General features: G+C 34.5%; 1 protein-coding gene across 1 annotated transcript in view; it reads left to right on the top strand.

Annotated features, from left to right (window-relative positions):
- The window catches only part of Kcnu1 (potassium calcium-activated channel subfamily U member 1), a 166,743-nt gene that overhangs the window by 44,078 nt on the left and 97,602 nt on the right, over positions 1 to 25,063 (top strand). Inside the window, 2 exon segments of the mRNA XM_076855278.1 lie at positions 525 to 616; positions 3,360 to 3,470. Of these exon segments, the coding sequence (XP_076711393.1) occupies positions 525 to 616; positions 3,360 to 3,470 (203 nt within the window).

The raw sequence follows: 25,063 nt of genomic DNA, 5'->3' as shown, positions 1-25,063 counted from the left end.
GTACACAGGCACTTCAGGTGGTTCCATATCTTACTATATCACTACAGTATATTGATTCTAGTTTTTTGGGGGGTATCTACCAAGGAAACTAGACTGAAATAAGGGGGGAAAATAAAGAGGAATTTCATGAAAAAAAAAAAGATCAATGGAACAGAAGAAGGGGATTGATGGGGAAGTAGAGGGATGGGAAAGGACAGGAATGGTGGAATTGAATTGACCAGAATATGCTATAGATATATATGAATATATATATATATATATATATATATATATATATATATATATATATATATATATTCATCTTTCTGTTTTTTTAAAAGCTATAAATAAATTGAAGGAAGACCAGTAGAATAGAGGAAGAACAGGGGGAGGGTTTTGGAGCAGAAGTACTGGGGACTGAAGGTAGAACAAATTGTAATCTATGCTTGCATGAGTGTGTCAAAATAAACCCCAATATTATATATGACTATAATGCACTGATAAAATATAATGAGACCTAACATTTTATTTGCTGATCCCCTTAGATATTATTTGCGAACTATATCCCTGAAATGGTGGAACTTTTTGCTAACAAAAGGAAATACACCAGTTCCTATGAAGTGGTCAAAGGGAAGAAGTAAGTATCATTTAAGTGTAATTTCTACAGTTTCACATATTCCACTAGGCGAATACCTTATAATAGATGCCTACTAACTGACCTGGTTACAGATCAAAGGTGAACATTTTGGCAATTTTTTTCATCACTGAAGGGACTGTACTAGAATCAATACCATACAAATAAATATTTGATACAAACTACTATATAGACACTTATAAGGACATTAAATCAAGTAGGCAAACCTAAATAACAGAGTAGCAGGGATTCTCCAAAGAATACTGACATTTAATTGGGAATAGAAGACATTTGCAATGGAAATACACATTCTGTAGCAAACTATGAGCATATTTAAGGAGGTAAAGGATGATTTAACGGTGAAATGAAAACTGATCACAGTGGGTCATGCCTGTGCTACTAAGTTCCTGAGAGGCTGAGGTAGGAAGAGCTTTTGAGCAGCAGATAAAAAATAAAGGTTATATGAAGGGGACTACAGAAGAAATATTGAAAAATAATTACTGGCTACAAAGACTAATAAAGGGGTGGTACCAGTGTGAGGTTGAATAGACAGTTGTCACTCAGATGCCCCTGTAGAAGCACTTCTTTGTTCAAGGTTTTTGGGGATCTTGTGCAGGTTGTGGTCTGAGTGTCTTATATGATAGTTGTTATCTTGTAATTTTGCATAAAACTGCTCCTTCATTACCTTCTGTCTTTTCTTTCTTTCTTTCTTTCTTTCTTTCTTTCTTTCTTTCTTTCTTTCTTTCTTTCCTTCTTTCTTTCTTTCTTTTAAACACCAGTGACTCCATTTTTATTCCAAAAATATGTAGAACTAAAATGACAGATAATGTTATAATCCACTGTCAATAAATAGTAGTGATTTTGGCAATATTTCTACATTCTTTTTAAATATTTTTAATTGTTCTAATTAGTTATACATAGCAGTAGAGCGCATTTTGACACATCACACATAAATGGAGTATAACCTCTCATTCTTCTGGTTATATATGCACAAAGGGTCGTAATGTCCTATTCATTCTACTATCATTTCTACCCCCATATTCCCTCTCCTCCTTCACTTTCCCTATCTAATTCAAATCTACATTCTTTATCACTATCTAATCTCTTGTGTTACTAATTGTCTCATTCATTTCCATCATATGGTGAACTTTTGGCAAACTTTACATAATGGATAAAGTTAAAGCCACAATTCAAATTTAAAATAATTAAGGTAATTGAGTTGTCTTAGGTAAAACTCCCCTAAACCACTTGGAGCTCATTTTTGTGGCAAAGATTTGCTACAGTGAAGAACAATTTTTTTTACCTCCTTCTACAGTGCTTTTAAAATTATTGATTTTGTCTAAGTTATGACTATTTAGGAGGAAAACTGTATGTGGAAGTGTTTTTATTCTATTTTCTTCTGAACTTATGTTACCTTTGTTTCCATTATTTTTTTTCATATCTATGAAGAAAAGAAGGCATTGGAGACCTTAAATGTAATATAATTGTTTTTCATTTAGTCCCCACAATAAAAAGGCACATTGGAGATTAATCCCTTTCAAGAGATTTTTTAACACATTTGATTAAAAAAAAACTTTGTTGACCAAGAAGTATAAATAGAAAAGGAAATATATATTGAAATTAATGAAAAAAACTAAGATAAAGTAATGGAATAAACCAGATAAGCCAAAGTCTCAAAATCTGAAACTTTTCATTTTAGAAAAGGCATATGAAATGCATGAAATATCAGCCACTAGGGTTAGGAAATTTTATGTTAATTTAGGCTAGAATTATTCCTTCAGTTTTCTTGAATGATTAATGGGGAAAATAGTTTTTGCAAATATGCTAAGCCTAAGAAAATTGATGGCTGTTTTTCATCCTGAAAACATTTATTTCTCTACCTATCTTAGATTTCTCTCCATATGGCTTATTTTGTCATATATACCTGATAATTTTAGATGTGGAACTGATCTAGAATACGAGACCAGCTCAACCACAATATTTCCCATTTGCTACGGAAAAGTGGATTAAACCATTCTGAGCCTCAGTTCCTCAATGAAAAAAAGTCTGTATCAGAGCATCAGAAATCCAAGGGAGAAAAACTGAATGAGAAATCCATTATAAGTCATAAATAGCTACAATAAATCTAGCAATGATTGTACTCCTGAAAAACTACTTGCAATTCAGTTGTTTGGAAACATGCCATATTTGAGATGAGCTAGAAAACCACAGAAGTCTGGTGCTTTTGTACATTGCAGATGCAGCCCTTAGTGTTCCTATTTAAAAAATCTGAGGATTTAAAATCTAAATTTATTTGTAATCAGGTTTAAGGTAATTGTTATCCCTAAGTCCTAATAAGAAGCTATAATCAGTGGATTCTACCAACCACCGGTAGAAAATTGCATAAAAAATGAACATGCACATACATTTCCCTTGTCATTATTCCCTGAACAACTATTTGCAATGGGAGTACAAGTTCCATAGCAAACTATGAACCTATTCAAGGAGGTAAAGGCAGTGTACTAACTATTTACATAGCATGTACAATGTATACGGTATTATAAGTAATCAAATGATGATTCAAGTAGACATGAGAATCTGCTAAGTTATATGCTATCAATATATCATTTCATATGAGAGATTTGAGCATCTGCAAATTTTGGTATCTTTGGGGGTCTTGGAATCCACTCCCTGTGGATACGGGGAATCCACTCCCCATTGTACTCTGGTTCTTCAGATGACCCTTCTGTCTATTCTTCTTACCTAGGTTCATTGTAGTCTGTGGAAATATCACTGTAGACAGTGTGACCGCTTTCCTGAGGAATTTTCTACGTCACAGGTCAGGGGAAATCAACACTGAGATTGTTTTTCTGGGAGAGTAAGTATATCTGTAAGGTTCATGGGTTCTAAATTAATGCTTGAAATATGTACACATACTTTAATGGAGGAAAGTTACCTTTATAATATTCATATAAATTTTAGAAAATAATAGTAAATAAGAAAGAAAAAGAAGAGCAATATCATGTCCAGAGTTAACCTCTGCAAATATTTTGGGATATATCTTACCAGATGCTTTCCTAAATGTATTTTAATATTACTTAAGTGGCTCTATTAACTGGCATTTAGTTATTCTACACGTGCTATTATCATATTTGACCATAATTTTGTGCACAAATATTATGTCATTCTTTCTTATTACTGATTGAACTGTTAATTCTCAGAATGGGAAGTGTGAAGTTCAAAAAGAAGCAGAAAGGATTGGCCTTCATGGTGTTTTTGTTCTATCCAGTATACCTATCCACCAGCAGAGTTCAAATCAAAGAGTTTGTCAAACACTGAGGAATACATATTTAATACAGAGAGATTTTTAAAGCATAGTTGAAGTGTGTGAAATGAATTCTTATTGTTTCAGTTTACAATATTCAATTTTAGTTCCTAGTAAAATTGAACAATTGTGTGTGTTTTAACTGTTCTCATTTCTTTTTGAAATTCCTATTTCTTTTATGGTCTTCTATCAGGGGAGTCATCTGTTGGCTTATTGACTTTCAAACACTCAGTATATTTTGATAGTCTCTCTTTTGTGTCTTTTGTTGTGTATACATGTTCCACTGTCTTCTGCCTTTTAATTGTGTTTGTGTTTTTAATATGGAAGCACTTAGTTCTTATGTGTGCTAATCCAACAACTCATTATTTCAGCTCTTTGCTTTTCTGACCTTCATAAGCCTCTTGGTTACAGAATTAAGTGAATATTTTTGTAGTGTTATTATATTTTCATATTATGATTTTTATATTCAAGCTCTCTGGGATTGATTGTGTGTGCATTATTTTTCTCCAGTGATTAATTAATTGTTCAAACATCATTCACTGAGTAAGTTAGACATATTTGAAATAGCATTTTGATCTTACACAGGATTGTATGTGGGATTGCCTTGACCTTCGTGCATTTTACAGTTGAGCACTCTGCACAATCCACCATGATTTTGGATCATCACATATGTGATCTACAATAACATTTATTACTTTATGCTGCTATTGATGGACAATAGTTTTGTTTCCACATCATTGCAGAAATGGATAACTAATACAAAAGAATTGATACTGGAAGTGGAGTACTGTCTTTCCAGGAGCCAAAATATAGCCCTTTCCAAGGTAGACAGAGGCTGGAAGGTTTTCATGAATATTGTTGGCAGGGCTGGAAAGACCATGAAGAAATTGCTACCAGGTGCTAGAGGAAGCACAACCAATGTTATTATTATAGAATTTTTGTAATAATTTCTCTGGCAATAGCATGGATGATAGAAAATGTACCTCATGAAATTATGAAGTTGGCTAAGAAGATTTCCCCTAAAGAATACTGAGTCTCACTTATTTTAGTTTAATCATAAGGATATTATAAGGAATTTTTTAAAATGAGAAATTCTTTAGTTTTCAAGCAGAACAAAGAGTAAGTATAAAAGTCCCAGAACAGTCTCTCCAACTAGCTAAAAATATATCACAGAGAAAATGACCCCAGAGGGAAAAAAAATCAAGTCCAATGTGCACCCTTATAGTGTCTGCTCTCAGGGTCAATCTCCAATCAAGAATGTGACTATCAGATTCTTTAGACTTCAGAAAGATGTAGAGTAATGATCTATAGATGCTCTCAGTCAGGCCAAAGGTCTTCAAGAAGCTGAGACATTCTTCTAGGAAGCTTTACATTCTTTAAGAGAAACTGTCTCCAAGAATATGAATATGATCATGACATAAATCTGAATAAGATTTTTAGAAAATATTCAAGTCTTAAATTTTACTAGTAATAGTCCTGACAGTTTAGAGTAAAAGGGACAGAGAGAGTGCATAAGAAAAAGCATGCCTCTAAGCTCCTAATCTAGTGCAAGCAGAAATCAGGTAGTAGCAGTTTCTTAAGTGCAAATGGAGGCCATCTTACTAGGGAAATGAAAGATGAGAATTCAGAGACAAGTATCAAAGAAAAATGAACTAGTTCATGAGGACAGACCTGAGCAACTGGACCATAATCAAAAAAACATTCTCTGCTCAGGAAGTAAGTGATCCCAATAATATGTGCTCAGATAGAGTTCGGAATTTCAGAGAGATAGACTTCAGATTTCTATGTGCTCTCCATTACCACCCACTCCCTTATTAACTGGGAATGTCCCGTACGATTTTTTCTATCTCTATCTCATAATGGAATGTCAGTTGATGATGTGAGAATCTATTCAGTTCTTAGTTCGCTGGTCTTGGTATTAGGTGGAACTATGTCTCAGGAGACACATGCATATCTGAATCAGATTTAGGTGAGAAGATCCAGGAGTTTGAGGTGATGCCATAAAGATATAGGACTTTGGGAGAAAAGTGAGAATGTTTTGTGCAAGATAAGGATATGTATTCTTATGGCTGGACAGTGGGAAGACTATGGTAGATTATTTTTAAAGAAGGTTATTCTTTCCAAATACTTACACATAATCCATTCTTCCAACCCAAAGTGGAGTCCCGTGCTCCCCTTTATTAAGTCCAGGGTGGCCTTTTAACTTAAATCTGCTCTTGCTTTTGATTCCTTTATCTAATAAAACGTGTACAAGTGACAGTGTGTCCATTATGGTCAGCCATCTTTGAAGAGTTCTGACAGCTTCTGCTTTCAGTCTACAATCATCCATTCAGATGGAGAAAGAAGCCCATCTAGCTTCCAGAGGTTTCAGATAGCACCATTGAGTCAACAGACATGTAAATGATGTCATCTCAGACACTGTAGCCCACTAAAGCTCTCAAGACACATGCAAACGTAGAAGTCACTCCAACAAAAACACATGAAGCGGCAGTATCACCCAACTGAGCCCCATTGAACCAACGAATGGAAGCAAGTTATATTCACAATTCCTTGAAGATAAGATTTATCTTCACTTCTTTGAAGCCCCTTGGCTTGAGTAAGAGAATCTTCAGGTCACTGCCTCACATCTTTCTGAGCTGTGAAAACTCTAAGTTGTATCCTTGATTGGAGCCTAACCCTGAGATCAGATGCTATAGGTCTGCACACTGGACTTGATTTTTTCTCCTGAGGTCATTTTCCCTTTGACACCACTTCTTGCTATTTTAAGTCACAAAGATCCCGCAAGAATTTATACAAAAATGAATAACTGATGCAGAAATGAATATATTTCTTTCTTTGGTAACAAAGCTACAAAAAAATCTAAGGTTTGCTTTGAAATTTCACATAGGTAAATTACTAACATTTGTATAATTCAAGATACTGGTTACATGGAAAAAAAACTATGGCTAAATTAAGCAAAATACATAGATTGAAATCAGCAGCTTTCCTCATAAGCAGCCAGATATCTAGACTTAGAGATGACACAATAAGGAATGAAGATGATACAATGCTTCTTTTCTTGAGTAATTTTGATTATTATCATGCATGAGGGGGTACATGGCTGTAGACTTTATTATCATTTCTTGTTTTCAATGAATATATATTATATACTTTTATATGTGCTATTTTTCATGATACAAGTTGAAAGATGAGAACTTCCTGTGGTTTACAAGAGATGTTATTTCTCAGATTGGAAAAATTTAATAATGCTGATAAAGATAAATGAAAATCGTGTACACATAAACTTACTTAAAATGTGGAAAACAAAACAGGGCAAAGAGAGGCAAGCATGTTATTGCTGTTGTAACATAGAAGGGACACCCAATTCAACACTGTTAGACATGGGATATATCAGGGTGGTCATCCAGGAGAAAGTTACCAGTTGAGAGAATAGTGCATGTTCATAGTTTACACATCAAAGAGCAAAATATTCATCATGAACTCTCACCCTTTCCACTTTCCCCAGTCCTACTGCTCAGAGATAACCACCCCAACTTTATAATATGTTATTATATTTCTTCCAACTTTATAATCATGATTGACTATTATTTTGATTTCTCAGTTGTAGGCAGGATTAACCACCACAGGTTGCAGATGAGCATTGCCCAGCTTCCCACGACTACTTCCTTTCATCATTCCAAAATAGTTATCTTAGAACTTGCAGTTACAGGAGTAGTGTTTATAACATTACAGGAATAGTGTTTATATCATTAGACTAATAAAAATTGTTACTTGCAGATTCAATTAGCATGTTATGATATACTGTACTGTATGTCTCCTCAAAATTAATTTTCAATACTTACAAGATTGCCTCTCTTTGTTATATGTCTATCGTATACACTACATCACAGATGATATATCACAGGTATAGCCTGACATTTTTTAAACTACTCCAACATGAAGCAATCCAATAGGAACAAAAGTTAAGTGAAAAAAAACACTTTAAAATATTTTTTTAGTTGTCAATGGACCTTTATTTTACTTATTTATATGTTGTACTGAGAATCAAATCTAGTGCCTCACACATGCTAAACAACTATTCTACCGCTGAGCTACAACCCCAGTCCTAGGTGAAAATTTTCTAAGAGTTGCACATGGTCTATTGAAGTATTTTAAAAAATGTGTGAAGACTTCTATTTACTTTTAAATATCAAGGAAATAATTAAGTGTCATGCTTAAAACTTTTAAAATCTTTTGAAAAATCTTATTTTATTGGTTCTTTTTAGTTATATGTGCTGAATCCATTTTGGTAGAATTATAAAAGCATGGTACATATTTTATTCTAATTAGGACCCTACTATCTCTCCTTCCCTTTCCTTATCCCCTGCGCTCCATTGATTTTCTGCTGTTTACCCAGTTATTTTTAGGTAATTTTTATTTGTTCTATTTGTTATACATGACAGTGGAATGCATTTTGACCCATCAGACATCAGTGGAGTATCACTTCTCACTCTTCTGGTTGTACATGATGTGGAATCACACCAGTACTGTCCAATTCATCCTACTATCCTTCCTATCCCTAGACCCCCCTCCCCACCCTTCAGGGGCCTCTGCCTAATCCAAATTACCTCTATTTTATCCTAGCCATGCCCCCACTGTGAATTAGCATCCGCGGATCAGAGAAAACATTCAGCCTTTGTTTTGGGGGGAATTGGCTTATTTCATATAGCATGGTATTCTCCAGCTCCATCCATTTACCTTCAAATGCCATAATTTCATTCTTATTTGAGGCTGATTAATATTTCATTGTGTATATATACCATTAATTCATTTATATGTTGAAGGGCATCTACATTGTTTCCATAGTTCGGCTATTGTGGATTGAGCTGCTATAAACATTGATGTAGCTGCATAAGTGTAGTATGCTGAGGAGTGGGTTAGCTGGATCAAATGGTGGTTCTATTCCAAGTTCTCTGAGGAATCTCCATACTGATTTCCATAATGGTTGCACCAATTTGTTGTCCCACCAGCAATGTATGATTGTATCTTTTTCCCTACATCCTCGCCAACATTTATTGTTTCTTATATTCTTGATAATTGCCATTCTGACTGAGTGAAACAAAATCTTCAGTGTATTTTTTTTCATTTCTCTAATTGCTAGAGATGATGGACATTTTTTCATATATTTGTTGACTACTTGTATTTCTTTTTTCTTTTTTTTTTGAGAAATCCATTTAGTGCCTTTTGCCCATTTATTGATTGAATTGTGTTTTTTAGTGTTAATTTTTTTTTAGTTCTTTGTATATCCTGGAAATTAACACTCTACCTGAGGGGCAGGTGATAAAGAATTTTCTTCCATTATGCAGAGTCAGTCTCTCTCTCTCTCTCTCTCTCTCTCTCTCTCTCTCTCTCTCTCTCTTTCTCCTCACACTCTTGATTCTTTCCTTTGCTATGAAGGACATTTTTAGTTTGATGTCATCCCATTTATTGATTTTTTAATTTACTCCTTGTGCTTTAGCAATCTTGTTATGGAAGTTGGTTCCTAAGCAAACACGAAGCAGTGTTGGGCCAACATCTTCTTCAAGTATGTGCAGAATTTCTGGTCTAATTCCTAGACCTTCAATCCACTTTGATTTGCATTGTATACAGGGTGAGATAGGGGTTAAATTTCATTCTAGCATATATGGAATTCCAGTTTTCCCAGCAGCAATATTTTGTTTATTTTTTATTGATTTTATTATTTTTTTAAATACACGACAACAGTGGAATTCACTACAATTCTTATTACACATATAGAGCATAATTTTTTGTATCTCTGTATATAAAGTATGTCCGCGTCAATTTATGCCTTTAAACATGTACTTTTTGCATTACAATTCTTATTACACATATATACCACAATTTTTCATATCTCTGTTTGTATATAAGGTATGTTGACACCAATTCAAGTCTTCATACATGTACTTTGTATAGTGATGACCATCACATTCCACCATCCTTGCAAATCCCCTTCCTCCTCCCTTTCCTTCCCAGTCCTCTTCCCTATCTAGAATTAATCTATCCTCCCATGCTCTCCCTCTCTACCCCAGTATGAGTCACCACCCTTATATGAGAGAAAATATTCAGCATTTGTTTTTGGGGGGATTGGCTGACTTCACTTAGCATTATCTTCTCCAACACCATCCATTTACCTGCAAATGCCATGATTTTGTTCTTTTTTAATGCCGAGTAATATTTGATTGTGTATAAAAGCCACATTTTTTTTATTCATTCATCCATTGAAGGACATCTACGTTGGCTCCACAGTTTAGCTATTGTGAATTGTGCTGTTATGTCCCTGTAGTATGCTGTTTTTAAGTCTGTTGTGTATAGTCCAAGAAGAGGAATAGCTGGGTCAAATGGTGGTTCCATTCCCAGATTTCCAAGGAATCTCTATACTGCTTTCCAAATTGGCTGTACCAATCCCACCAGCAATGTATGAGTGTGCCTTTTTCCCCACATTCTTGCTAATACTTGTTGTTATTTGTCTTCATAATAGCTGCCATTCTGACTGGAGTGAGATGATATCTTAGAGTAGTTTTGATTTGCATTTCTCTGATTGCTAGAGATGATGAGCATTTTTTCATATATTTGTTGATTGATTTTTATATCCTCTTCTGAGATGTGTCTGTTCAGGTCCTTGGCCCATTTGTTGATTGGGTTATTTGTATTTTGTTGTTGTTGTTATTGTTTTTTTTTTGTTGTTGTTGTTTTAGTGCTTAGCTTCTTGTGTTCTTTATATAACCTAGAGATCAGCGCTCTATCTAATGTGTGAGGGGTAAAAATTTGCTTCCAGGATATAGGCTCTCTGTTCACCTCACAGATTGTTTCTTTTACGAAGACCAAAACTTTTTAGTTTGAGTCCATCCCATTTATTGATTCTTGTTTTTAATTCTTGTGCTACAGGACTCTTATTAAGGAAGTTGTGGCCTAATCCCACATGATGAAGTTTAGGGCCTACTTTTTCTTCTATTAGACACAGAGTCTCTGGTTTAATTCCTAGGTCCTTGATTCATTTTGAGTTAAGTTTTGTGCATGGTAAGAGATAGGGGTTCAGTTTCATTTTGTTGCATATGGATTTCCAGTTTTCCAAGCACCATTTGTTAAAGATGCTCTCTTTTCTCCAGTGCATATTTTTGGCATCTTTGTCTAATATAAGATAATTGTAATTTTGTGGGTTAGTCTCTGTGTCCTGTATTCTGTACCATTGATCTACCTGCCTGTTTTGGTACCAATACCATGCTGTTTTTGTTACTGTTGCTCTGTAGTATAGTTTAAGGTCTGGTACAGTGATACCACCTGCTTCATTCTTCCTGCCAAGAATTGCTTTAGCTATTCTGGGTTTCTTATTTTTCTAGATGAATTTCATGATTGCCTTTTCTATTTCTATGGGGAATGCCATTGGGATTTTAATCGGAATTGCATTAAACCTGTATGGTGCTTTTGGTAGTATGGTCATTTTGATAATATGAATTCTGCCTATCCATGAGCAAGGTAGAACTTTCCATTTCTAAGGTCTTCTTTGATTTCTGTCTTTAAAGTTCTATAGTTTTCATTGTATAGATCTTTCATCTCTTTTGTTAAGTTGATTCCCAAGTATCTTTTTTTTTTTGAGGATATTGTGAAGAGGGTAGTTTTCCTTATTTCCTTCACAGAGGATTTGTCACTGATATACAGAAATGCCTTTGATTTATGGGTGTTGATATTATATTCTGCTACTTTTCTGAATTCATTTACTAGTTCTAGAAGTTTTCTGGTGGACTTTATTGGGTCTTCCAGGTATAGAATCATATTGTCAGCAAATAGTGCTAGTTTAAGTTCTTCTTTTCATATTCTTATTTCTTTAATTTCTTTCGTCTGTCTAATTGCTCTGGCCAGTGCTTCAAGGACTCTGTTGAATAGAAGTGGTGAGAGAGGGCATCCCTGTCTTGTTCCAGTTTTTAGAGAGAATGCTTTCAGTTTTTCTCCATTTAGAATGATGTTGGCCTGAGGCTTAGTGTAGATATCCTTTATGATGTTGAGACATATTTCTGTTATCCCTAGTTTTTCTAGTGTTTTGAACATGTAGGGATATTGTATTTTGTCAAATGCTTTTTCTGTGTCTATCGAGATGACCATATGATTCTTATCGTTAAGTCTATTGATGTGATGAATTATATTTATTGATTTCCGATGTTGAACCGTGGGATGAATCCCACTTGTTCATGGTGCACAATCTTTTTGATATGTTTTTGTATTTAATTTGCCAGAATTTTATTGAGGATTTTTGCATCTATGTTCATTAGAGATATTGGTCTGAAGTTTTCTTTCTTTGAAGTGTCTTTGTCTGGTTTTGGAATCGGGGTGATATTGGACTCATAGAATGTGTTTGGAAGTATTCCCTCTTTTTCTATTTCCAGAAATAAATTGAAGAGTATTGGTATTAGTTCTTCTTTATAGGTCTTGTAGAACTCAACTGTGTATCCATTCAGTCCTGGACTTTTCTTGGTTGATAGTCTTTTGATGGATTCTATTTCCTCAATTGATATTGATCTGTTTAAGTTGTGTATATCTTCCTGACTCAATCTGGGAAGATCCTATGACTTAAAGAATTTATTGATGCCTTCACTGCCTTCTATTTTATTAGAGTATAAGGTTTCCAAATTATTTCTAATTATCTACTGTATTTCTGTAGTGTCTGTTATGACATTGCCTTTTTCATCACATATGCTGGTAATTTGAGTTCTCTCCCTCTTTTTCTTCATTAACATGGCTAAGGGTTTGTTAATTTTATTTATTTTTTCAAAGAACAGCTTTTAGTTTTGTCTATTTTTTCAATTGTTTCTTTTGTTTCAATTTCATTAATTTCAGCTCTGATTTTAATTATTTCTTGCCTTCTACTGTATTTGCTGCTGATTTGTTCTTCTTTTTCTAAGGCTTTGAGGTATAGTGTGAGGTCATTTATTTGTTGACTTTTTCTTCTAAAAATAGGAATGAACTCCATGAAATGAATTTTCCTCTTATGACTGCTTTCATAGTGTTACAGAGATTTCCACATGTTGTGTCTGAGTTCTCATTTACCTCTAAGAATTTTTTAATCTCCTCCTTGATGTCTTCTATAACCCATTGTTCATTCAGTAGCATATTGTTCAGTCTCCATGTGATGCAGAAATTTTTATTCTTTATTTTGTCATTGATTTCCAATTTCATCCATTATGATCTGATAAAATGCATGGTAGTATCTCTACTCCTTTGTATTTGCTAAGAGTTGCCCTGTAGCATAGTATATGGTCTATTTTTGAGAAGGATCCATGTGCTGCTGAGAAGAAAGTGTATCTGCTTGATGCTAGTTGATATATTCTATATATGTCAGTTAAGTCTAAGTTATTAATTGTGTTATTGAGCTCTATAGTTGGTTTATTCAATTTCTGTTTAGAAGATGTGTCCAGTGGTAAGAAAGGTGTGTTAAAGTCATCAAGATTATTTTGTTGTGCTCAATTTGACTCTTGAACTTGAGAAGAGTTTGTTTGATGAACATAGCTGCATGATTGTTTATGATTGTTATGTGTTATTGGTGTATGGTTCCCTTGAGCAGTATGTAATGTCCATCTTTATCCTTTTTGATTAACTTTGGCTTGAAGTCTACTTTATTTGATATGAGTACAGAGAGCCCCGTTTGCTTCCACAGTCCATGTGAGTGGTATGATTTTTCCCAACCTTTCACCTTCAGCCTGTGTATGACTTTTCCTATCAAATGAGTCTCTTGTAGGCAGCATATTGTTAGATCTTTTTTTAAAATCCAATCTGCTAGTCTATGTCTTTTGATTGGTGAGTTTAAGCCATTAACATCCAGGGTTACACTGAGACATGTTTTGTATTTCCAGCCATATTTGTTTATTTTTGTAATTTAACTTGACTTGGTTTTATTCTTTGATGTTTTTCTTTTAGTGCACTACCTCCCTCTGCTGGTTTTCATTGTTGTTTTCCATTTCCTCTCCATGAAATATTTTGCCAAGGATGTTTTGTAGTGCTGGTTTTCTAGCTCTAAATTCTTTTAACTTTTGTTTATCGTGGAAGGTTTTCATTTCATCTTCAAATCTGAAGCTTACTTTTGCTGGATTAAGATTCTTGGTTGGAATCCATTATCTTTCAGAGTTTGAAATATGTTGTTCCAGGATCTTCTAGCTTTCAGGGTCTGTGTTGAAAAATCTGCCATTATCTTAATTAGTTTACCCCTATATGTAATCCAATTTCTTTCTCTTGTGGCTTTTAAAATTCTCTCCTTATTCTGTATGTTGGGCATTTTCATTATAATGTGTCTTGGTGTGGATCTGTTGTGATTTCGCACATTTGGCATCCTGTAGGCTTCTTGGATTTGGATTTCTGTTTCATTCTTTATGTCTGAAAAGTTTTCTGATAATATTTCATTAAACAGATTGCTCATTGCTTTGGTTTGGACCTCTATGCCTTCCTCTATCTCCATAACTCTTAAATTTGGTCTTTTTATGCTATCCCATATTTCTTGGATGTTCTGCTCGTGATTTCTTATCATCTTAACTGTGCTGTCTACATTCTTCTCAAGATGATGTACTTTGTCATTGTTGTCTGATGTCCTATTTTCTAAGTTTTCTGCTCTGCTGGTGATGCTCTCATTTGTGTTTTTAATTTGGTTTATTATTTCTTTCATTTCAAGAATTTCTGCTTGTTTTTTTTTTATAACCTCTATCTCCCTATAGAGGTGATATTTTGCTTCTTGGATTTGGTTATGTAGCTTATTGTCAAAGTGATCTTTTACTGTCTTATTTGTTGACTAATGTCTTCTTTGAGATTCCAAAACATCTGTTTAATGTAAATCCTGAAATCTTTCTCTGTCATTTTTTTCTGCTGCTTCTGTTAATTATTCTAATAGTGTGTTATCTTGCATTGTTTGTGGTACTTTCTTCCCTTCTCTTTTCATGTTGCTGGCATTTCTTTCCCGCTCTGTGGGACTGGTGTGTTATTGTTTATACCCTATAGATTTGTAGTGCTCTTATATAGTTCCAAGACCCCTCCTTTGTGGGGAAGGACAAAATTGACATTTCCCAATATCAACAATACACCACCTATGAGTAAATTATTGTTATTAAGACACTTATAGTTAGTCTCAATGTCTAGAAATGTTGGATTTAATTATTATTTAAAATATAATCAGTAGTTTCATAAAAGGTATACAGTTTCTGATGGCAGACAGAGAACTGGTGGTTGGGTAAACAACATTATGTTAAAAGATGTGAGGTTATGGGTTAATATAACTTAGGAAATTTGGAGATTAATCCTAATGAAGAGGGTTAGTAGCAGGGGAATAGACTGGAGATAATTTAGGGTAGATAAGTATGTGGGAGGACAGTAGAATGTATAAAAACAAACACATATCTGTATTTAGACAATTGAAAGAAGTAAAAATATTAAAAATTAGGAGGATGAAAGAGGAAGAGAGGGAGGAATAAAAATAAAAAGGAAAGAAAGAAAGAGAAAAAAGAGAGAGAAAGAAAAGGGGGACTTATGCAATTCCTCTACATTATATTATTCTGGAGACTCAGTTCTTAAAGTTCTATTTCTTGCAAAATTCTTGGTTTCACATATGTTGTGGTTGTGAGGACCAGAGGAGGAAGGGTAAATGAGAAAGGAAGAGGATAAAATGGAAGAGAAGAAAACAAAGAAAAACAAAAACAAAAAACAAACAAACAAAAATACTCTTAGATTTTAGTTCTTTTCTCTTCTCTTCCAGTAGGTGAAGTTGTCTATTCCAAGCTTGAGTCTCTACCCTCAGGGTGGTGTAGGTAACTGGTGTGAGAAGATTAGAGCTCTCCCTCTCTTGCCTGGAGCTTTCCTAATCTTGGTCTTTCTGAGTTGTTCCCAGTTTTTAGACTCCTCCCCTCTCTTGCTTAGCAGGTCTCAGCTGCGGGACCTCTTGCCCTCCGCCCTCTTGCCCTCCATCCTCAGATAGTGCCAGGTGGGCAGCACCCTGGCCACACTGCGCTCCTGTTCTACTGAGAGCTTAGTTTGTTCTGATAGTCACTGTGCCGAGTTATCATAGCTGGGGGGAGTTGGAAACCAGGTACCTGTTCAGTAGCAGATCCAGATCCGGGCTGGTAGTGACTCCCACCGAAAGATGGTGAGAAAAGTTTTCCAAGATGGACTCCGTCTGTTTCCCACCTTGAGGTGTCTGGTGAGGTGGGGTGTCTGGTGAGGTGGGGCAGCTGGAATGTCCTCGTGCTGTGGCTAGAACGCAGTCGGGTGACCTGCGTGGGAGTGGAGCATAGTCTGGAGTCTGCCGCTCTGCCGAGGTGCTGATTTGGTGTTTCTGCTCTCCCTCTTGAGAGCCGGGCATGTGCTCAAACTTTTGGCCTTTGGGACCCGAGTCTGGAGTCTTACCAGAACACAGATGCTCAGAGTTCTGCTTGGTGTTCGAAGCTCTGGTGGATTCTGCAAAAATCCTCTGTATGGGGTCCTATCACACACTCTGAGATGCTGTAATCCATCAGGGCGAAAGCCCATGAAGAAGCCATCTGACTGTTTTCTCGGATTCATGCACAGAGCAGCCAGAAACTGTATCTCCTCTACTCTGCCATTTTGGATCCTCTGTGGACAAGTTCTTAAAAAATGGTTTCTGTTGGTTTTGCCAAGTAAACTGCAATTCCTTAATCCTGCATCAATTGCTCTCTGGGCCTGGACAGAAAAGTAGGAAATGGCTTCGGCAGGCAGAGCCCAACATGCCTGTTCTCCATTTTTTTTTTTTTTTTTGTACTTCTAACATTCCAGGATATGGTGTTATTTTATTTTTTTAATTAATTTTTTTATTTATATATGTCAGCATAATGCAATATAATTGTTATTACATATGTAGAGCCCATTTTTCATATCTCTGATTATATACAAAGTATATTCACACCAATTTGTGTCTTTATACATGTACTTTGGATAATGATGTCCATCACATTCCACCATTATTTCTAACCCCATACCCGCTCCCTTCCCCTCTCACCTCTCTGCCCTACCTAGAGTTCATCTATTCTTCCACAGTCCCCCTCCCTACCCCACTATGAATCGGCCTCCTTATATCAGAGAAAACATTCAACATTTGTTTGTTTGGATTGGCTAACTTCACTGAGCATTATCTTCTCTAACTCAATCTGTTTTCCTGCAAATGTTATGATTTTATTCTCTTTTATTGCTGGTAATATTCCATTGTTATATATGCCACTTTTTTTATTCATTCATCCATTGAAGGGCATCTAGATTGGTTCCACAGTTTAGTTATTGTGAATTGTGCTGCTGTAAAAATTGATGTGGCTATGTCCCTGTAGTATGCTGTTTTTAAGTCCTTTGGGTATAGACCAAGAGAGGGATAACTGGGTCAAATGGGGTTCCATTCCCAATTTTCCAAGAAATCTCCATACTGCTTTCCATATTGGCTGAACCAATTTGCAGTCCCACCACTAATATATGAGTGTACCTTTCCCCACATCTTCACCAACACTTATTGTTATTTTTCTTCATAATATCTGCCATTCTGACTGGAGTAAAATGAAGTCTTAGAGTTGTTTTGATTTGCATTTCTCTAATTGCTAGTGATGATAAACATTTTTCGTGTATTTGTTGATTGATTGTATATCATCTTCTGAGAAGTGTCTCTTCAGGTCCTTGGCCCATTTACTGATTGGGTTATTTGGGTTTTTTTGGGTGTTTAGTTTTTTGAGTTCTTTATATGCCCTAGAGATTAGTGCTCTATTTGTGTGTGAGGGGTAAAGATTTGCTCCCAAGATGTAGGCTCTCTATTCACCTCACAGATTGTTTCTTTTGCTGAGAAAAAAATTTTTAGTTTGAGTCCATCCCATTTATTATTATTGATTTTATTTCTTATGCCAAAGGAGTCTTATTACACATAATGGAGTTTAGGGCCTACTTTTTCTTCTATTAGACGCAGGGTCTCTGATTTTATTCCTAAGTCCTTGATCCATTTTGAGTTGAATTTTGTGCATGGTAAGAGATAAGGGTTTAATTTCATTTGTTGCATATAGATTTCCAGTTTTCACAGCACCATTTGTTAAAGAGGCTATTTTTTCTCCAATGCATGTTTTTAGCACCTTCGTCTAATGTAAGATAATTGTAGTTTTACAGGTTAATCTCTGTGTCCTCTATTCTGCACCATTTGTCTACTAGTCTTTTTTTTTGGTGCAAATACCATGCTGTTTTTGTGACTATTGCTCTGTGGTATAGTTTAAGGTCTGGTATAGCGATGCCACCTGCTTCACTCTTCCTCCGAAGGATTGCTTTAGCTTTTCTGGGTCTCTTATTTTTCCAGATGAATTTCATGATTGCTTTTTCCATCTTCTAAGGTCTTCTTTGACTTCCTTTTTTAAGGTTCTGTAATTTTCATTATATAGATCTTTCCATCTTTTGTTGATTCCCAAATATATTTTTAAGCTATTGTAAATGGGGTAGTTTTCCTCATTTACCTTTCTGAGGATTTGTCACTGATGTACAGAAATGCCTTTGATTTATGCGTATTGATTTTATATCCTGCTACTTTGCTGAATCCATTTACTAGTTCTAGAAATTATCTGGTGGAACTTTTAGGGTCTTCTAGCTAAGAATCATATCATCAGCAAATAGTGACAATTTGAGTTCTTTTCCTATGTGTATCCCTTTAATTTCTTTTGTCTGTCTAATTGCTTTGGCCAGTCTTTCAAGAACTATGTTAAATAGAAGTGGTAAAAGAGGGCATCCCTGTCTTGTTCCAGTTTTTAGAGAGAATGCCTTCAATTTTTCTCCATTTAGAATGATGTTGGCCTGGGGCTTAGCATAGATATCCTTTATGATGATGAGATATGTTTCTGTTATCCCTAGTTTTTCTAGTGTTTTGAACATGTAGGGGTATTGTATTTTGTCAAATGCTTTTTCTGCATCTATTGAGATGATCATACGATTCTTATCTTTAAGTCTATTGATGTGATGAATTACATTTATTGATTTCTGTATATTGAACCCCAAACTTGTATCCCTGGGATGAATCACACTTGATCGTGGTGCACAATCTTTTTGATATGTTTTTGTATTCGATTTGCCAGAATTTTATTGAGAATTTTTGCATAGACGTTCATTAGAGATTTGAGTCTGAAATTTCCTTTTTTTGATGTGTCTTTACCTGATTTTGGAATCAGGGTGATATTGGCCTCATAGAATGAGTTTGGAAATATGCACTCTTTTTCTATTTCCTGAAATAAGTTGCAGAGTATTTTTATTAGTTCTCCTTAAAGGTTTTGTAGAACTCGGCTTTGTATCCATCCAGTTCTGGGCTTTTCTTTGTTGGTAGACTATTGATGACAACCGCTATTTTGTCACTTGAAATTGATCTGTTTAAATTCTGTATATTATCCTGATTAAATTTGGGAAAATTATATGACTTTAGAAATTTTTCAATGCCTTTGATATTTTCTATTTTATTGGAGTACAAGTTTTCAGAATAATTTCTAATTATCTTCTGTATTTCTGTGGTGTCTATGTGATCTTTCCTTGTTCATCACATATGTTAGTGATTTGAGTTTTCTCTCCTCTTCATTAGCATGGCTAAGGGTCTGTCTATTTTATCTATCTTTTCAAAGAATCAACTTTTTGTTTTGTCAGTTTTTTCAATTGTTTCTTTTGTTTCAATTTCATTGATTTCAGCTCTGATTTTAATTATTTACTGTCTTTTACTTCTTTTGGTGTTTATTTGTTCTTCTTTTTCTGGGGCTTTGAGATGTAGTGTTAAATCATTTATTTGTTGACTTTTTCTTCTTTTAAGGAATGAATTCCATGCAATGAACTTTCCTCTTAGAACTACTTTCATAGTGTCCCAGAGATTGTGATTTGTGTATTTGTGTTCTCATTCACCTCTAAAAGCTTTTTCATCTCCTCCTTAATGTCTTCTGTAACCCATTGTTCACTCAGTAGTATATTATTTAGTCTCCAGGTGTTGGAGTGGATTTTATTTCTTATTTCAACATTGATTTCTAATTTCATTCCATTGTGATCTGATAGAATGCAGGGTCGTATCTCTCCTTTTTTATATTTGCTAAGAGTTGCTTTGTAGCATAGTATATTTTCTATTTTAGAGAAGGATCCATGTGCTGCTGAGAAGAAAGTATATAATCTCATTGAAGGTTGGAATATTGTATATATGTCAGTTAAGTCTAAGTTATTGATTGAATTATTGAGTTCTATCTTTGTTCAACTTTTGTGTGCAGTATCTATCTATTGGTGAAAGAGGTGTGTTAAAGTAACCCAAAATTTTTGTGTTGTGATCTATTTGACTCTTGAACTTGAGAAGAGTTTGTTTGATGAACGTCGATGCTCCATTGTTTGGGGAATACAATTTAAAATTGTTAAGTCTTGTTGGAGTATGGTTCCCTTGAGCAATATGTAGTGTCCTTCTTTGTCCTCTATGATTGACTTTAGCTTGAAGTCTACTTTCATATGAGGATGGAAACCCCTGCTTGCTTCAACATCCATGTGAGTTGTATAATTTTTCCCAACCCTTCACCTTCAGTCTGTGAATGTCTTTTCCTATGAGATGAATCTCTTGGAGGCAGCATATTGTTGGGTCTTTTTTTTTTTTTTTTTTTGATCCAATCTGCTAGTCTATGTCTTTTGATTGTTGAGTTTAGGCCATTGTTATTCAGGGTTATTATTCAGACATTTGTATTCCCAGCCATTGTTGTTTATTTTTTTGGTATTTAATGTGACTTGGTTTCTCCTCTTATTAGATTTTCTTTAGTATAATACTTCCCTCTGCTAATTTTCATCATTGGTTTTTATTTCCTCTTCATGGAACATTTTGCTGAGGATATTCTGTATTGTAGGCTTTCTAGTTAAAAATTCTTTTAACTATTATGTATCATGGAAGGTTTTTATTTATTATCAAACCTAAAGCTTAGTTTTGATGGATATAAGATTCTTGGTTGGCATCCATTTCTTTCAGAGCTTGGTATATGTAGTTCCAAGGTCTTCTGGCTTTGAGGGTCTGGGTTGAATAATCTGCTGAGATACAAATTGGTCTCCCCCTATATGTGAACTGATTCCTCTCACTTGTGACTTTTAAGATTCTATCCTTATATGCTAGGCATTTTCATTATAATGTACCTTGATGTAGATATGTTGTAATTTTGTACATTTGGTGTCCTATAAGCTTCTTGTATTTGGTTTTCCAATTCGTTCTTCATGCTTGGTAATTTTTTTTTATATTATCTCATTGAAGAGATTGTGCATTCCTTTGGTTTGAAATTCTGTGCCTTCCTCTATCCCAATAACTCTTAGATTTGATCTTTTGATGCTATTCCATAATTCTTGGATATTCTGGTCATGGTTTCTTACTACTTTAATTGTGTGATCAACTTTATTTTCCAGATGACAAAGTATACTTTGTCATCATTATCTAATGTTCTTTCTTCCAAGTGATATGGTTTGTTGGTTATGCTTTCTATTGAGTTTTTTATTTGATTTATTGTATCCTTCATTTCAAGGATTTCTGACTTTTTTTTCAGAGTCTCTCTCTCTTGAAGTAATCTTTTGCTACCTGTATTTGCTCTCTAACCTCTTTGTTGGAGTGATCAATTTTTGCCTGTAATTGCTCATTTAGGTCATTCTTTAATTCACAGATAATTTTAATTATGAACCTTCTGAAGTTCTTCTCTGACATTTCATCAACTTTTCTGTTCATGGGTTCTGTTATTATAGTATCTTGGTTTGTTTGGGGAAATTTACTCCCTTGTTTCTTCATGTTGTCTATGTGTATCTGAGATATTACAGTTTCTTCCTTATATTCTTGTAGTACCCATACAAATTGTCTGTACCTCTCCTTGATGTTGAGCTTCTAGACCCTGCTGGTGTCCTTCAACGTATGCTACAGAATCTAAAGGTGGTGGTGGCAATAGCTGAGGTAACTCGAGATAATAGTTAAGGTGCCCCAAGATGGAAGCAATCTCTTACATAGATGGGACTGAAAGGGTGGATCTTACAGTCCCTTTTGGATGCCTGCTCTGAGATGCAGCTGCTTCTAGACCCTGTCTGTTGTCAAAAATTTAGGGGCTATGACATGAAGGCTATGGTGATGACGGCTATATCCCAAGATGGGAGTGGGTTAGGCTTAGGCTCCCAGATGTTGGGGAGTTGGCAGCAAACTCAGACCTACCCTTTACCTGGGTCCTGAGCAAGTAAGTATGGTGGGATCTGGGCTGGGCCTGGGCTCCCCTGGTATTCTGCTGGTTGGAAGAGGTGGTCCTGTGTCACCGGCTAGGCTTCCACGGGTGTCTCCCCAGCACCATTTTTTGAAGAGGCTATCTTTTCTCCAATGTATGTTTTGGTGCCTTTAAAAATTTTGTTCTTTTTAGATATACATACAGTAGAGTGTATTTTGACATATTATACATACATGGAATATAATTTCCCATTCTTGTGGTTGTGCATGATGTGGAGTTACACTAGTCATGTATTCATATTTGAACATAGGAGAGTTATGTCCAGTTCATTCTACTGTCTATTCCCATCATTCCCTCCCTTCTCTCATTTCCCTTTGTTCAATCCAATGAACTTCTATTCCCACTCCCCACCCCCACTCCCATTGTGTGTCAGCATCCATATATCAGAGAGAACATTTGACCTTTGGTCTACTAGTGTTGGCTTATTTCACTTAACATGATTGTCTCCAGTTTGGGGTACCTTTGTCTAATATGAGATAACTGTATTTGTGTGCATTTATCTCTGTGTCTTGTATTCTATTCCATCAGTCTTCATGCCTGTTTTGGTGCCAATATCATGCTGCTTTTATTACATAGAATTAAGATATATTTTTAAATGAATAACTATAAAGTGAATATTCATGTAATTACCACTCAAATCAAGAATTATTCCCTTGATAGTTAACCATCATGACGCTCTCCAATTACAACCCCATCGTTAGTCCTCAAATTACATTTCCAACATTATATCTTATAATATTTAATTGTCACATCTCCTATGTTCACTTGGAATATTTTTTCTTTTTTGAAAACATGTAAGTAGGTTATAAGTTTACTTGCTCAACATTATATCTGTAAGTTTCATCCACATGGCAACTAGAGAGAGCCACACTTATTTTCATTACTTAGTACTACATGACTCCATTATATGAATACACTGCAATTTTTCTGGATCCACTCTACTGTCCGTGGCATTCCCTCCCCTAAGCCCCAACATATTTTTGCTATTCTGAAAAATAGTGCTGTGGAAATTCTCATATTTGTGTCCTGTTAACCAGGAATAAAATTGCAAAATATAAAACTTAAGTATCTTTCTGTAACACAATCTTCTGCAGAATGTTTTTGCCAATCTGTATTTCCTTCAGCAACTACAGAAATTGCTGTTGTCCTGCATCTTACCAACACTTGGAACTGGAGCGCTATATCCTGTCTAATGCTAAAAAAAATATTTAGCCATTCTTGTGAATATTATTTTATAAAATGATGGTCTATTGTTATGGTTTTTATTTAAGTTTTCTTCTTATCGATGAGGCCAAGCATATTTCCATATTTCTAAGTCATATAGAATCTCTGAAATGAAAATGATTGTTATCTTCTCCATTTTTTCCTCTTGAATTTGTAGTCTTTTTCTTATTTATGTAAGATAATGTGTGGTATAAACCTTTGTAAATTATATACATGATTCTACTTATTTATTGTTCAAAAAAGTTATCAATTCATGGCTCTATGCTACTTTTCATTAAATTTACCCTGTTTAATTGTTTTCTATTTCTTCTTGCATCTCTGATATTCCTTCCCATTTTTATTCTTATCAAAAATAAAAAACCTTTACATTTTTCTTAAATTCAAATCTTCCGGTAACAAATTTTTGTTGATGATGATGATGATGTAATGATTTGTTATTTCTCTCTTGATTACTGAAAGATAATTTCATTGATATAGAATTAAGAACCATGGAATTATTATTCCACTGATTTCTGTATTTTATTGTTGCTATTAGGAATTCAGTTGAACTCTCTCTTTAAGGAGCTATCTTCTTAGAAGATCATGTGTTTTACTTACTATGAAAAGTACCTTGATGTGTATGGTCTTGATTTTCTCTTAGCATGAATCTTAGCATAAATCTTCCTGTATCTCTGAATTGGTGTCTTCATCACTTCTGGAAGATTCTCAATTATTTATTTAAGTATTAGCTATGTCACCATTCTCTCCTCTCAATTCTGGGACTCTTAAATCTAGCTATGCTTGTCTTTTATGTTTTGCTTTTTCATATATATTTCCATTTTATATTTATTTCTCATTTTAATTTTTTTGCTTTTTCAAATATATTTCCCTTTTATATTTATTTGCTGTTTCAAATATTCCCCTTTTATATTTATTTCTCATTTTTTAAAATTTCTGTATCTCTGGATATTTTATTCTGACCTAGGTTCCAGTTCCCTAATTGTGTTTTTATGTGTGTTTAATCTATTTACAAACCCATCCATCGAGTTTTTAGCTCCATTTATTGTTTTGTATACTTTTCTACTTGATTTTTGTGGAGGGGTTATAATTTATTTTGTAGAATTGTGTAATTTTTGCACTAATTCTTCATCAGTTATGCAACTTACAAATATCTTCTTCCAGTTTGAAACTTCTTTTTTCACCGATTATAATATCTTTGATATTTAAAAATCATTAATATTATTATAGTCAAATTCACAATTTTTTATATTTGATATTTTTTTAAATTTTGTCTAGAAAATATTTTCTTATTCTAATATTTTAGTTACATTTAACTAAGAATTTTTTTTTAAATCCTCATTTAAGTCACTAATTTCATAAGAATTGTGTTTTTATATGGTAAGATACATGCACAAAATCTTACTTGTTTCTTTGCCAATGCCAGTTATTGAACAAAGCCTTTGCCTACTCAGGGATCTGACTTGATACTACTGTGAATAGGTCTTTTCTTTACTTTCTAACTTATCAATTTATCTATATTTTCATTAGTAATAAATGTTTTTATTGCTGAAGATCTTGTGGTGAGTCTTCTATCCTTTCTTTCTTTCTTTCATTTCCTACCACAGCTGACAAGCTTTTATTGGGCATTATCTTTCATATAACTTTTAT

This window comes from Callospermophilus lateralis, chromosome 4, assembly GCF_048772815.1.
Source record: "Callospermophilus lateralis isolate mCalLat2 chromosome 4, mCalLat2.hap1, whole genome shotgun sequence".
Classification (NCBI taxonomy): Eukaryota; Metazoa; Chordata; class Mammalia; order Rodentia; family Sciuridae; genus Callospermophilus; species Callospermophilus lateralis.
This window is presented reverse-complemented; position numbering and strand designations above follow the sequence as displayed.